The following is a 12,971-nucleotide window of genomic DNA, read 5'->3' as shown; positions in this document are numbered from 1 at the left end:
TGTAACTACCTGGTACCGGTTTTTGTCCCCCACAGCTGCATCCTATGACAAAAGAATTGGCCTCTGGGATATTGGGGTTCCGGATTGTGACTACAACTTCAAAGCAAGGTACGTGTTCAGAAACAAGATGCACTCAGTTACGTTCTCCTGAGAAGCAACTGTTACAGGAGGTTGGACTAACTGTCCGTTTTATTTGCCAGCCAACTGCTGGTGCTGGAAGTTGCCTCTATTCCATTACGCATTGCCCTGGTCCCATCCTGCCCAGATCAGTTCCTGCTGGCTGGCTGTGAAGAAGGTTGTTTTGCTTGGGATATTAGACTGGACAAGCCACAGAAGAGCAGGTAAGAACTATGGGCCTGGGACACACATTCACTTTCCACAACCATAAGCATTCTGAGGGCTTTGGGATTTTGATTCTAGAGGGCTGAGATGAGGAAAACCTATTAGATCTGGATATAATTCCCCAGCTCTTACAAGGTGGTGGACCCCAGCAAGAGGTATAGATAGCAGTTATTTGGCATGTGTGATGCTCAGATCCCTGACTCCAGTAGCGAGCGCCAAAGCACAAGGTTTCACCTGGTTCTCACCAGGCTAGTTACTCCTTGGAGGGTGACACCAATGGATCTGTCCTCCCTGAGTTCTTAACTACCAGACCCTCAAACTGCCCCCCTCTGGTTCGTCATCCCAAAGGCATGAAACCAGCCCTCAGTTATCAATTCACTTTGGCACCCACGTTCCTAGCACAACAGCGACCTGTTTGGGATAAAAATAGACAAAAAGTTCATTTAACAGAAAACCCACCGCTTCAGAGATGAAATAGTAAGGGAAAGCAGACAGACGCAACTCAGGCTTTCCACTGCCACATTAGATAATGTCCCTTTTCTAAAAACAATTTACCTAATGCCTTTGAACAGGTTCCCCCAGTACCCTGTAACTCTAGGGGGATCCAGGTTTCACAGAAAGCCTCCTGCCTTGAGGCTGTCCCTCAGTTTCCAGATTTAAAAAACAAACAAACCCTCAGACACAAGCTTACTTTTAAAAGACTCCCCTCCCCCTTTTAGTCCAGGGTTTATTCAGTGTGTAAATCCCCTCTTGGCTTTCCATTAACTCTAATGCTCCACCGTTGTCTCTTCCTGACTGGACAATGGGTCGTTATTGAAGCCAGGTTCTTGAAAATACCTGGCTTGGGAGATGCAGTTGAAATTGTAGTGCAGGTATGTATCCATCTCTCATAAAACCCGTCAAGTTTTGCACATTACAGGCTTTCCTAAAAGACCTTACTCAATACACTTTGATTGCGTTACTCTCAGTTGCTTCAACTGCTCATCGTTGGGGGTTTAAACCTTCTGTTCTTCCCTTGGGGGTCAGGACCTGATTATCACAGCATAATAGGAGGCCTATTTCTTGGCATGTCTAAAACTAGATCGTATTAGGGAATGATCCTGCCTAGGCACCGAGAAGGGTTCGATGATGCACTGTTTCTCCATCACTGAACTCTGTGAGACTGTCTTGGTTAAAGGGTCACGTGGTGCTTGCCGAGGGTTTGTTTATTCAGTAGCTGACCACTCTTTAACTTCTCAATTTTTCATCAGGCCTTTTGAAGTGGCGTTCCAGTTTCCTAATGATGAGGGAGAAGCAACAGCTTCCCACAGAGTGGATGGATTGGCTTTTTTGAACAAGGATGTTGTGGGTAAGCATGGAGGCAGATCGCCATAAGCACAGTTACTTCCTACACACAATATAAGTCATGATCCCCTGGTCTCAGGAAGACTGGGACAACTTTAATTTTGTACTACAGCTGTGGCTGTGAACATTTCAGTAGGTTTTATAATATTTCAGCTGGGGCAGATTTGGGACTGGAGCCACATACTGTGAATATGGTAATGTTACATTCCTAATATAAGGAGGAGCCTCTAGCCATGAACGGCAGATGGCTTGTACTTGCTTTGGGTGTTGTATAGAACAGGAGAAAATGCTTTCTTGGTTCAGGGACCCTAACTCCCACCCTGAAATCTGGCAGGGTTTGGCTCTCTGGGCCTGTCCACACACGCAGTAAGCTGGGGTGTGAACTCAGCTATTCTGCCCTAACTCCCTGTGTGGACACTCACACTAAGTAACTTTGTGCACAGTGAGATTGTCCACACAGGGAGTTAATGCAGTGTAGCTAAGGTGTTATAAATTCACACCCTACCTTGCTGTGCACTAAACTTCTCAGCCTTCATAGCAGCTAGCAGTACATTGGCCTCCCGTTTTCAGCAGCTGCTTCCCCGGCCCCGCTAGCTCCAGAGTCCTTGAGTGCTGCTTTAAAGTACTGTGGGGTGGAAAATCAAATTTGATAGTGAGAGACTAAAGGGACAATTAGTCTGCTTAAGGCCAGGATGGCTAGAAAGGTCCCTCAGCTATCACCACACATGGTGACTGGATTTCTTTTGTAATGGGGGAGCCATGTTCCTGTCAGAAAAGCGGTATTTAAAGAGGGCTGGGTGTTCTGAAATAAATGTCTGAATATTTTAGGACATTCATTCCTGATACACTGTTTGCTCTCTCCTCCAGTTTCTAAGAGTTCTAAGACAGGGTCTATCTACTTATGGAGCTGGAGTCAGTCTTTTGAGGCACAGGGGAAATCATGTCAGAGAACACGACCTGCGCTTATTCTAGCGGAACTGGAGTGGTCTACAACAGACCTGCCCTACCTTACCCTCAGCACCTGTCCAGGTAAGCCCACCATTGTTAGCTAGAAATGAACAATGCAGAAGAGTGGATTCAAGAAGCCACTGTTGGGGAAGGACTTGGAAGGTACAAGTTGTTAATAGACCTTGCTATTTCTGCTTTACATACCCTGCCCAAGGTATCAGGTAAGGATTTTAGGCCCAGCCTTACTACTGAGTTATTGTTCTGATGCTGCCTCTGTAAAATGCTCGTACATAATGTCTGCAAAGCACTTTGAAATGAGGGATGCGCTTACTATGCAGGTGGGCAGTGTGGTAGGACTTCTACCCTGCACTAATAGTGACAAATTTCTGGGAGGAACCTGAATCTTAAAAAAATCCACCCTCTTAGTGCCTTATGCAGCACATTGCAAGGAGTGCCTTGTAACAAAGACCGGCTGGAGGCACCCAACGGAGCGTCACAACAGGGACACTAGCAGTGCAAGACCAATGTTCATTTCAGCCTTGCGAAATGGTCATAGGCTGGTATGTTTGTGAGTCCAAAATCCACTCGACATGTCATGTACTAAGGAGGTGGTATTAGCCAGCCCATAAAAATAATTGGAGGTGAATTTTGTAAGGCTGGTTTCCTTAACACTCTGCAGCAATTAAGAATGGGATACATTTCATGTGGAAGATGACATTCCTTATACTGGGCTCTGTCTCACCCTCTTAAGCTATGGCTGCCACAAGAAGGGGTGAATGAGTGGTAGAGGGTCGAGAAGGTTTTGGTCTTGGCCATCAGAAATCTCAACACTGCCCTGGTTCCTTTGCTCTTGCAGCAGCAGAGTATGTGTTCTGTGGCGATGAAAAGGGAAGTGTGTGGATGTACAATCTCAGCAAGCACTCTTCAGCCTGGAGGGCCTCCAAGGGAAAACGCTCAAAGAACAGAATAGCTCCCACACAGGTAGGCCTTGGCCTTTGGTTTTTATATTGAACAATATTCCCCAGCGGTGAAGCTGTGCAAACAGGAGGCATAAGACAAATTACTTAACAGCTGTACAGATCTGAGTTAAAAGCGCCACCTCAAGGGAGATTTAAAGAAGAGAAATTGAATGGTCTGAATTTTAAAAAATTAATTCTAAAAGGGGCTGGTAAGAGTCAACAGGGAACTAAATGTGGGGTCAGTCTCTGCCTTTCCCACGCTCATGGTGCCACTGAATAGCGTATTCTTAACCTCTTCCTCCTGAAAGGCTTCTCACCTGCCAAGTCCTGACAGTACCAAGTTATAGGTGATGTTTTTTCACCACCAGCTCTGAAAACTTGATGACGCTCTCCTCCCAACAGCTGCTCTTTAACAGGGCTCTCCACATTACTTACTTCAGCTGGCCTTATATTCTCAACACCTACTGTCTTTTCTCAGTTAAACCAATGTGTATCTAAAGCTGTTGAACACGAGGAGAGACTTTAGCTAACTTGAGAGGCAGCCCTCTCATTTTTTCCATGCACTTGAAAATCTGTGTGGTCAACCCAAAAGTTCTCTATCCTAGCTTACATCGAATTGCCTAATAATCCTCTATAATGGGAGTATATCAACTCCAATCTAGGACAGTAAACCCAGCGACTGAGGCCCTCAACTGTTAGCATGTAGTTTTCGTAGGTGACTCTTCTAGACTACTGCCATTGCATGCTGCTAGCCAATAGCTACTCCACAACCCTATTCAGTCATGGTAAGGTTTTCTATAAAGGGATGGACTGAGGGGTCAGTCTCAACCTGGTTTATACCCTCCCCCAGTGAAGACTTAGGCTTTGCACAGAAGGTACATTTCTGATAGGGTGGGGAGCTGCAGTTTTCTGACTGCATCCCTGTACCTTTCCTTTCTAAACAGGTAAACCCAAACCAAGCCTTGCTTTGTATGAGCTTTTCTGAACTAATCTGTTCTCTTGCTAGATTCTTGAGTGGCCAGAGCTTCGAGCAAATGGGGAGCTGCTGACTGAAGTCTTAATAAACAACGTGGTGACAGACCCTACTTTCACTTACCTTATTGCTTTAACTGGCGTCAATATAGCAGCGGTATGGAAGAAAACATAGCTTGTTCTTTATGGAAAATTTCATTCCTGTGATGTTTTGAAATAGTGCAGTATTAGTGATTGTTTCCAAGAGTAACCATGAAGTTTTCTAAACCAGCCCTTATCATGCAAGAGAGAAAAACGCAAAGGGACTTGGCGCACATGCTGTCATTGACAATACCCAGCTTCTTTTACTGTGAGTTTTCACAATTTGTGTATTTGTTTTATAGAAATATGAAACTTAATAAAATGTAATACCTGGTAACTTGGGAGTGAAGAGATGACTTATGGGGATGGGAGGGAATGCTGCCAGAGATCTAGGAGGGGCATTGCTCAGCAGTTAATCATGTTCTGGAAGTACAGTTTCCAAGCCCAGTACTACATGGTGAAAAAACTGTCACTTTAACTTGCTCCAAAGACAAAATAACGTGGAGACTACCCAGCTGTTATCTTACCTCTTTATAAGAGTAATCAAAGGCTCTACACTCATTGTGGAAGTCTCACACACAGCTTTGAAAAAAGTTTAATAGCTCAAATAATCTTACCTGCAAATAGTCTGCCCACAGAAAGCAGCATTGTGAGTTCTGTACAGGATAAATTAATAGTGGGAGCCCTAAATTCATAATTTTTAGTTAGAGACATTAATTCTTAGTGAAAGTTTTAAATAATCCTTAAAGAACTTGTTCAATGAAGTAGTCACATCCACTATCATGAAAACAAACATAACACAATCCAGGTAAAAAAAAATAAAAGTCCACTTGAAGCTTCATGTTTCTATTCAATTCCTTCTTGTTTATCTTTGATAGCAACCTGTAAAAGAAACAGAACCTGTTTTAAAGGAATTCTGTATCAGAAAGTGATCTCATTTATTTAATCTCTAAATAATTTGAGATTAAAGAGATGACTTTGTATAAGAATCTATGATTAAATATTGTTTAAATCAGCAGCAGAAATATGTGCATCGCCTGCTGCAAAACAGGTACTGTTCTGAGGGAGAACGTATATTCATACATTTCCCTTCCAGTAATTAATAAAAAGTAAGGCATTTACATGAGAAGAGGAAAACTTTCAAAGGATTTCGTGTGTGTCAACTGCTTTATTCTTTGAGATATCATTAGTTGCTGTGATTATATTAAAACTGACTATGATTCAACTAAGAAACTAGCAAATAAGAGTGTATGGACTTCAATATAGCTATATTGTGAAATGTTTTTCAGACTAATGGTATCTCAAACAATTTGAAGTTAGACACTGTACAGCAAGGAATGGAGTAATTACAAAAGGACACATAAGTGAAAAGTATTATTAAAGAGTTCTTGGCATGGGAAAAAGATTCGCAAGGCAGAATTTTTCAAGTAAGCTGTTCCAGGCAACAGGCTTTCACACTTGTGAAAAGGGAGAGAAACCTAGAGAGACAAGGTGTGTGAGGAGATCTTGTTCAGTTTAAGTGTCCTGTGGTAACAGCCAAATTCTGCTCCAGCTTAATGGAATTTACACATGGGTATTCAGAGCTGAATTGGGCTGATCAGAAAAGTTACATTTTTCATATGAAAGCGACAGTTGTAAGGTTAACTGTCGTTTTTAAAACAGGTCACAGTTTCAGAACCTTTCCTCACATTAGCCAGAGGAACAAGCTTACCCTGAATCTCTCCTCCAGAAGGGAGAGTTCACTGATCAGGTCTGTGATAGCATTGGTGAAAGCTTCCTGGGGACTGTAATCAGGAGTGGTCTGAACTCGAATGATGATTTTATGTTCCAGAGGATGTGGGACCTTGTATCCTGCAAACAACACCTGAGGGTCTTTCAGTAATTGCCTGAAATGGGAAGGGGTGGGGAGGGAAGCATTTAGAGGGTACAAGACAGATGACAAACAGTTTAGCTGCAAAATTTCTGTAAGATCCCAAGCATGAAGTTGGGTCTGCCACATATCACACCTTTCTAACAGGCTAATTCAATCCTTGGAGAATTTTTCCATAAAGATTTTTTTTGCGGGCTAGAGGAAATGTTACGTCCATGCCAATCTCACCTTGAGAGCAAGCTTTATCTTATCCTAATAAGACGCAGTACATGCATTTCATAAAACCACGGCACATTTTGGCAGCATTGACAGTTCCTACCTTAGAGATCCAGGCCTGGAACAGCAGGGGTAATGGGAAATGCTTGGCAAGTACTGGCAGAGCATCTAATAGCAAGAACTGAGCAGTGGTGTTCGTGTGAACGAAGCACCAGGGTGTAACTAGAATCATTTTCAGCAAAAATCTATGCAGAAGAGCTATCAAAAGCACACTTCAATAATCTGATGCAGAGAGCCCAAGGCAGCAGTATTTACTCCTAACACTGGAGGCCACATGCTGCTGTCCTGAGCTTATAAATTACAGAAGGGACTTGCGCAAAAGACCTACTGCATCACCAGCTATGAATGGATTAGCTCCTGCCATGTCCAACCTTGTGAAGTCAACCTGGTTTAGCCCTGGAGATTCTTGAATTTCCTACATTGTTAAATGAACAGTTTCTTGCTTCACTAGAATCAGTGTGTATTGCTACAATGCTAATTTGTAATTTATAAAAATAAAAGTAGGCATTTGCACCTTTGCCACCCAGATTGAGAGTCATATTTTAAGGCCAGACGGGGTCCCTGGATCATCTCTGACCTCCTGTATATCACAGGCCGCTACCACCCCACAGTGCCTGCACTAAACCCAACAACCAAAATTAGACCAATGTATTACAGCCCATAGAAGATTAGACTATTATGTGCCACAGGCAGAGACTACGAGGGACCGAGATGCATCAGGCCTAGTAATAGCAGGGGAAATGGCAAAGCAAGAGATAACCAGATCATTCAGGCAAGCAACCTGCACCCACATGGGGGGGGGGGGGGAGGAGGAGAAGAAACCCACAAGGTCACTGCCAATTTGATGGGGTGGGGAGTCTTCCCACATTACAAAGAACCAACCTTTGCCCAAATGTTACAGGCTATTTGCTAACACTGTGCTAGAGCAGGGTTGGGCAAACTTTCTGGCCCTCATCTGGGTATGGAAATTGTATGGCAGGCCATGAATGCTCATGAAAGTGAGGGTTGGGGTGCAGGGTAGGGTGAGGACTGCGGCTCGGGGTGCGGTCTCAAGGGTGGGGCTGGAGATGAGGGATTTGGGGTGCTCCGGGCTGGGACTGAGTAGTTCGGAGGGTGGGAGGGAGATCAGGGCTGGGGAAGGGGCACAGGAGGTGATCAGGCTCAGGGAGTTGCATACCTCAAGCAGCTCCCAGAAGCAGCGGCATGTTCCTGCTCCTACATGGAGGCGCAGCCAGGCTGCTCTGTGCACTGCCCCATCCGCAGGCACCGCCCCTGCAGCTCCCATTGGCTGTGGTTCCCGGCCAATGGGAGCTGCAAGGGCAGCACTTGGGGGCAGGGACAATGTGCTGAGCCCCCTGGCTGCCCCTACACATAAGAGCCGGAGGGGGGACATGCCGTTCCTTCCGGGAGCTGCACAGAGCGGGGCAAGCCCCCGACCCCGTTCCATGGCGGGAGCTCGAGGGCCGGATGTGGCCCCTGGGCCGTAGTCTGCCCACTCCTGCACTAGAGGTATGATTCCCATGCTCATGTACACATACTCTTGCTAGCTCTCAAAGCAGCAGAAGTACAAACCTGCCTGAAACTGGGGGGGTATGTCTGCTGCTGCCGGTGCTACTGCGACTATACCGCTATTTATGCTCACGCTAGGAGCTAGCACCACTATGTGTAAACAAGCAGAGGAATCACACCCATAGCTCAAAGTTTTACACATGGTGGTAACAAGGGCCACAATGAGAAGTGGGTGTCAATGAACATAATTTCACATCTGTAACTACCACAAATAGGCCTGCAGACGTCACCCAAACATGCTATTGAAACAGCTAGTTATCCAGTGTTTATGGTTAGTCACGCTCTGCACCTTGGCAATCTTCCCAGCTAAATGTAAGCTACTGCATCACCATTAGAACTTTACTCCTAGAACTATGCAACAGGAACTGGTTTTACTTACGATTTAATAATATTTCCAAGTGTGTGGTCTTCCTTGTTGATTGTAAACAAACAGGCATTTGGTACTTTTGTATCCTTATTAATTGTGATCCTGAGTAAAAGAAAAATATTGGCATTAAAGCAAGTGATGTTATCTAACAAATCAAACCAAACCATTCTATGCTTTCAGTCATAAATGGTTCTCTTTAGATTCACACCAGATAGATCTGTTTGTACCTGTTTTGGATAAACAGTTATGAAGTCAGTATGGAATCATAATGATACTTTGATTCAGCGGAAGGAAAAGTTTATGCAATCCCTATAGCATTGCTAAAGCAGCACAACAGTGACATAAGAAAACTAATGAATTTCAGAGCCCAGTTTACTTCTTTAAGAATTACCGTAATAGCAATTGCTTCCCACACAGCTGTAGCTCTATACTGTTATTGGCAAGGGAGAATTTTTTTAATGTGCCAAAAATTCCTTTGCACAGAGCACTAATAAAAGGGTAATTTATCGGATAATTTTAAAAGCTCTGTGGGTGAAATACAGAATAATTCGTCAACCTCAAAGTTGCACCAGTTTTTAAATTATAGCTTCTAAATGTCACTTCACGATGAATACTGTAAACCCACAAACATTTTATACTTGAGCTGTTTGCTAAATTATCTATTTAGTAGACGCTGCCTTTAATAATACAGATAGTTTTTTGGAAGATTTAGCTTGTCAATTTTTTTTCTGTCTTTAATCCATTTGTATTTCTGAAAGTTTCTCACTTAACCCATAACTTTGACTGATCATGCAACTCAGACTAGGTAAAAGGTGCAACATGCATCCAATGCATGTCTCACTAATTGTCATTTTGCAGCTGCCAGAACACAGCCATCTGTACCAAATGTCAGGGCAAAAGAGAGCAGGAGTTTGAAATGAAAGGATTTGATTGGGACATGCTTGTTTTTGATGGCATGTCCCAGGACTGCGTACACACAATGAAACAATTGAAACAAAAATGAAACATCTCTAAGCTGGAAAGAGATTTATGGTCTGTCGCCTAATTCCGAGCATGGGCGCCAACTTATATGGGCTCCTGGGGCTTTAGCCCCAGGAATATTCACAGACAGGGGCTCTGCTCCAGCAATATTTGGAACTAGGTTTCTCCCCTGCTCTGCGCTGCCGGCAGCCCAGAGCCCTTTAAATCCCAGCCGCGGCCAGGAAACAGAGGGCTCTGGGCTGCCTGCAACCCCGGGGAGCCCAGAGCCTTTTAAATCCCAGCCGCGGCCAGGAATCAGAGGGCTCTGGGCTGCCTGCAACCCCGGGGAGCCCAGAGCCTTTTAAATCCCAGCCGCGGCCGGGAATCAGAGGGCTCTGGGCTCCCTGCCGCAGCTGGCAGCCCAGAGCCCTCTGATTCCCAGCCGCGGCTGAGATTTAAAGGGGTCTGGGCTCCTCGCCGCAGCGGGCAGCGCAGAGCCCTCTGATTCCCTGCAGCGGCTGAGATTTAAAGGGCTCTGGGCTCCCCGCCGCAGCGGGCAGCCCAGAGCCCTCTGATTCCCGGCCGCAGCTGGGATTTAAAAGGCTCTGGGCTCCCCGCGGTTGCAGGCAGCCCAGAGCCCTTTGAATCCCAGCCCCTGTCCGCTGATTGCCCCCTCCCCAGACCCCTACCCCAACTGCTCCCCAGGACCTCCACCCCCTATCTAAGCACCACTGGTCCTTGTTCCCCGATTACCCCCTCCCGAGACCCCTGCCCCTAACTGCCCCTTGGGACCTCAGCCCCTATCTAAGCCTCCCTTCTCCTTGTCCCCAACTGCCCCCTCCTGAGACCCCACCCAACTTCCCCCCAGGACCGCACCCCCTACCTGTCCCCTGATAAACCTCCTAGACTCCCATGCCTATCCAATTGCTGCCTGTCCCCTGACTGCCCCTCCGAACCTCTGCCCCATCCAACCCCCCCTGCTCCTTGTCCCTTGACTGGCCCCCGGAACTCCCTACCTCTTCTCCAACCCCCAAACCGCTTACTGTGCCACTCAGACCAGCGTGTCTGGCTACGTGCAGTTCCAGACAGTTGCTGCCATGCTCCCCCATGGAGCCCACAGCCCTCTCCCACCCCCAGCACCTGCCTTCCAGATTTGAACACCTCAAAATTCAGGAGTGCTCAAGCTCGGTTTGGGCAGCTTTTACTTCATTTCTCCCAAATCAGTTTCCCCTGCAAGGTGCCAACTGAAGGTGTTGGAGAACAGAGAGATCGGGTGGCCTCCTAATGCCTGGAAAAGAGACAAAGGCCGGAGGAGGGAGTGTCAGTGCCTGTGTGGACTTCTGGGAAGTGCACGGTGTGGAAGGGGATGCTGGGATGCTTTGGAACAACTCCATACAAAGCCAGTCAGGACTCTGGGGGAGCCTCCTCTCTCGGAGCATACTGTCTCCAGGGCAAGAAGCTTACACCTTCCTGGGTCTGACCTCGGAGCATTCAGCATGCCCTTCCACGTCATGCACTTTCCACAGCGAGTCTGCCCAGGCTGGTCCTGGGGCAACCAGAGGGCCCTGCACCCCAACTCCGCAGTCAGATGTGACTCTCAGCCAGACAGTAAAACAGAAGGTTTATTAGATGATGGGAACACAGTTTAAACAGAGCTTGTTGGTACAGAAAACAGAACCCCTCTGTCAGGTCCATCTTGGGGGGTGGGGAGCCCAGAACCAAGTTCTGGGTCTCTCCCAATTTCCCCAGCCAGCTCCAAACTGACACTCCCTCCTCTGGCCTCTGTCTCTCTTCCGGACAAGGAGGCCACCTGATCTCTTTGTCCCCAACACCTTCAGTTGGCATCTTGCAGGGGAAACTGAGGCACCCACACAGTATTCAGAGAAAATATTAAGAACATTCCCACTTCATCACAACAGGTGCAACAAAATATAATACTGTATATTGAAGCAGGCAAGTGCTGCTTCTGACTTTCCACTTTTAATTGACCCTTGTAATCTTGTGGTGCTGATGCGTTGTAGCTTCATTTTATATCGGCTTACAGGGCGGGAGCGGCGGGGCCCCACCATTTTGGGCCCCACCAAAAATTATACAAACCTGCCGCCTATGATTCCGAGTCCTTCTGCCAACGGAGATTTTATAATAGAAAGGTAGGGATGGAAGGACCCTCAAGAGCTCGCCTAGTCCAGCAGTTCTCACGAGGGTTCCAGGAGGGCTGCAATCCCGCCACAGCGCGCGGCAGAGCAGAAGGCGGAATCGATCCCACCCCCCTCTGCCGGCAGCGGCCGGTGTCCCAGCCAAGCAGCCCCCGGGTGGGACGACGAAGACCGGGGTGTGTGTCCGGCGCTGCCCGGCTCAGGTGGAAGGAGGCCCCGGGGGCGTTTCTGGGGCTGCCCGGATCGGCGGGGGTGGGTGGGTGGGATGGAAGGGGCCCGGGGGGGTACTGGCGGGGAAGGGGCCCCGGGGGGGGGTTTCTGGCGCTGCCCGGCTCAGGGGGGGGATGGAGGGGGCCGGGGGGGGGGTCTGGCGGGGAAGAGGGGCCGGGGGGGGGCTGGCGCGGCCCGGGAAGGGGGGGGGGATGGCAGGGGCCGGGGGGGGTCAGGCGGGGAAGGGGGGCGGGGGGGCTGGCGCTGCCCGGCTCGGGGCGATGGAAGGGGCCGGGGGGCGGGTCTGGCGGGTGGGGGGGGCTGGCGCTGCCCGGCTCGGGGGGATGGAAGGGGCCGGGGGGGGGGGGTTCGGGCGCTGCCCGGCTCGGGGGGATGGAAGGGGCCGGAGGGGGGGGGGCTGGCGGGGATGGGGGGCCGGGGGGGGCTGGCGCTGCCCGGCTCGGGGGGATGGAAGGGCGCGGGGGGGGTCTGGCGGGGAAGGGGGGCCGGGGGGGGCTGGCGCTGCCCGGCTGGGGGGGGCCGGGGGGGGCTGGCGCTGCCCGGCTCGGGGCGATGGAAGGGGCCGGGGGGGGGTTTCTGGCGCTGCCCGGCTCGGGGCGATGGAAGGGGCCGGGGGGGGGGTTCTGGCGCGGCGGGAAGGGGGGGGGCGGGTTCTAGGGCTGGCGCGGCTCGGGGGGGGGGGGGCCGAACTCGGGCCCTCCCAGCGACGCGGCCCCGCCCCCCGCACTCACTTCTTCTCCCCCTCGAAGAGCAGGAAGGACTCGAAGGCCGGCGGCGCGTTCATCCTGCGGCGGTAACGGCGCCGGCGGCGCGTCCGCTCCCAGCAGCGCCTAGCTCAGGTTCCGCTTCCGGGAGCACCCAGGGGGGGCTACTTCCACTTCCGGGGCATTACGCAG

At 49.1% G+C, this 12,971-nt stretch overlaps 2 protein-coding genes across 4 annotated transcripts in view; one reads left to right on the top strand and one right to left on the bottom strand.

Moving 5' to 3' along the window:
• The window catches only part of LRWD1 (leucine rich repeats and WD repeat domain containing 1), a 26,285-nt gene extending 18,973 nt beyond the window's left edge, over positions 1–7,312 (top strand). For all 3 annotated transcript variants that reach the window (XM_044993244.1, XM_044993243.1, XM_044993245.1), the window contains exons 11-16: positions 36–108; positions 201–341; positions 1,593–1,690; positions 2,554–2,715; positions 3,491–3,615; positions 4,600–7,312. In XM_044993244.1, coding sequence (XP_044849179.1) covers positions 36–108; positions 201–341; positions 1,593–1,690; positions 2,554–2,715; positions 3,491–3,615; positions 4,600–4,740 — 740 coding nt within the window. In that variant the 3' untranslated portion in view covers positions 4,741–7,312. The remainder of the gene's footprint in view (positions 1–35; positions 109–200; positions 342–1,592; positions 1,691–2,553; positions 2,716–3,490; positions 3,616–4,599) is intronic.
• On the bottom strand, positions 5,163–12,971 carry POLR2J (RNA polymerase II subunit J). The gene is made up of 4 exons (XM_044993247.1): positions 12,807–12,971; positions 8,741–8,830; positions 6,358–6,532; positions 5,163–5,528 (listed from the first exon to the last, which is right to left on the bottom strand). Exons 1-4 carry the CDS (start codon positions 12,857–12,859, stop codon positions 5,493–5,495), a joined length of 354 nt encoding a protein of 117 aa, XP_044849182.1. The 5' UTR covers positions 12,860–12,971; the 3' UTR covers positions 5,163–5,492.

The sequence above is a fragment of the Mauremys mutica genome, chromosome 19 (genome assembly GCF_020497125.1).
Source record: "Mauremys mutica isolate MM-2020 ecotype Southern chromosome 19, ASM2049712v1, whole genome shotgun sequence".
NCBI classification, from domain to species: Eukaryota; Metazoa; Chordata; order Testudines; family Geoemydidae; genus Mauremys; species Mauremys mutica.
The sequence above is the reverse complement of the archived record's forward strand: the minus strand, read 5'-3'. Positions and strand labels throughout refer to the sequence as shown.

Coding starts and splice junctions, on each gene's coding strand:
- POLR2J (XM_044993247.1), bottom strand. CDS start 12,859: ATGAACGCGCCGCCGGCCTTCGAGTCCTTCCTGCTCTTCGAGGGGGAG. Junction 8,831..12,806: donor CTCTTCGAGGGGGAGAAGAA/GTGAGTGCGGGG, acceptor TCTTTTACTCAG/GATCACAATTAATAAGGATA. Junction 5,529..6,357: donor TTCTGGAGGAGAGATTCAGG/GTAAGCTTGTTC, acceptor TTTCTTTTACAG/GTTGCTATCAAAGATAAACA.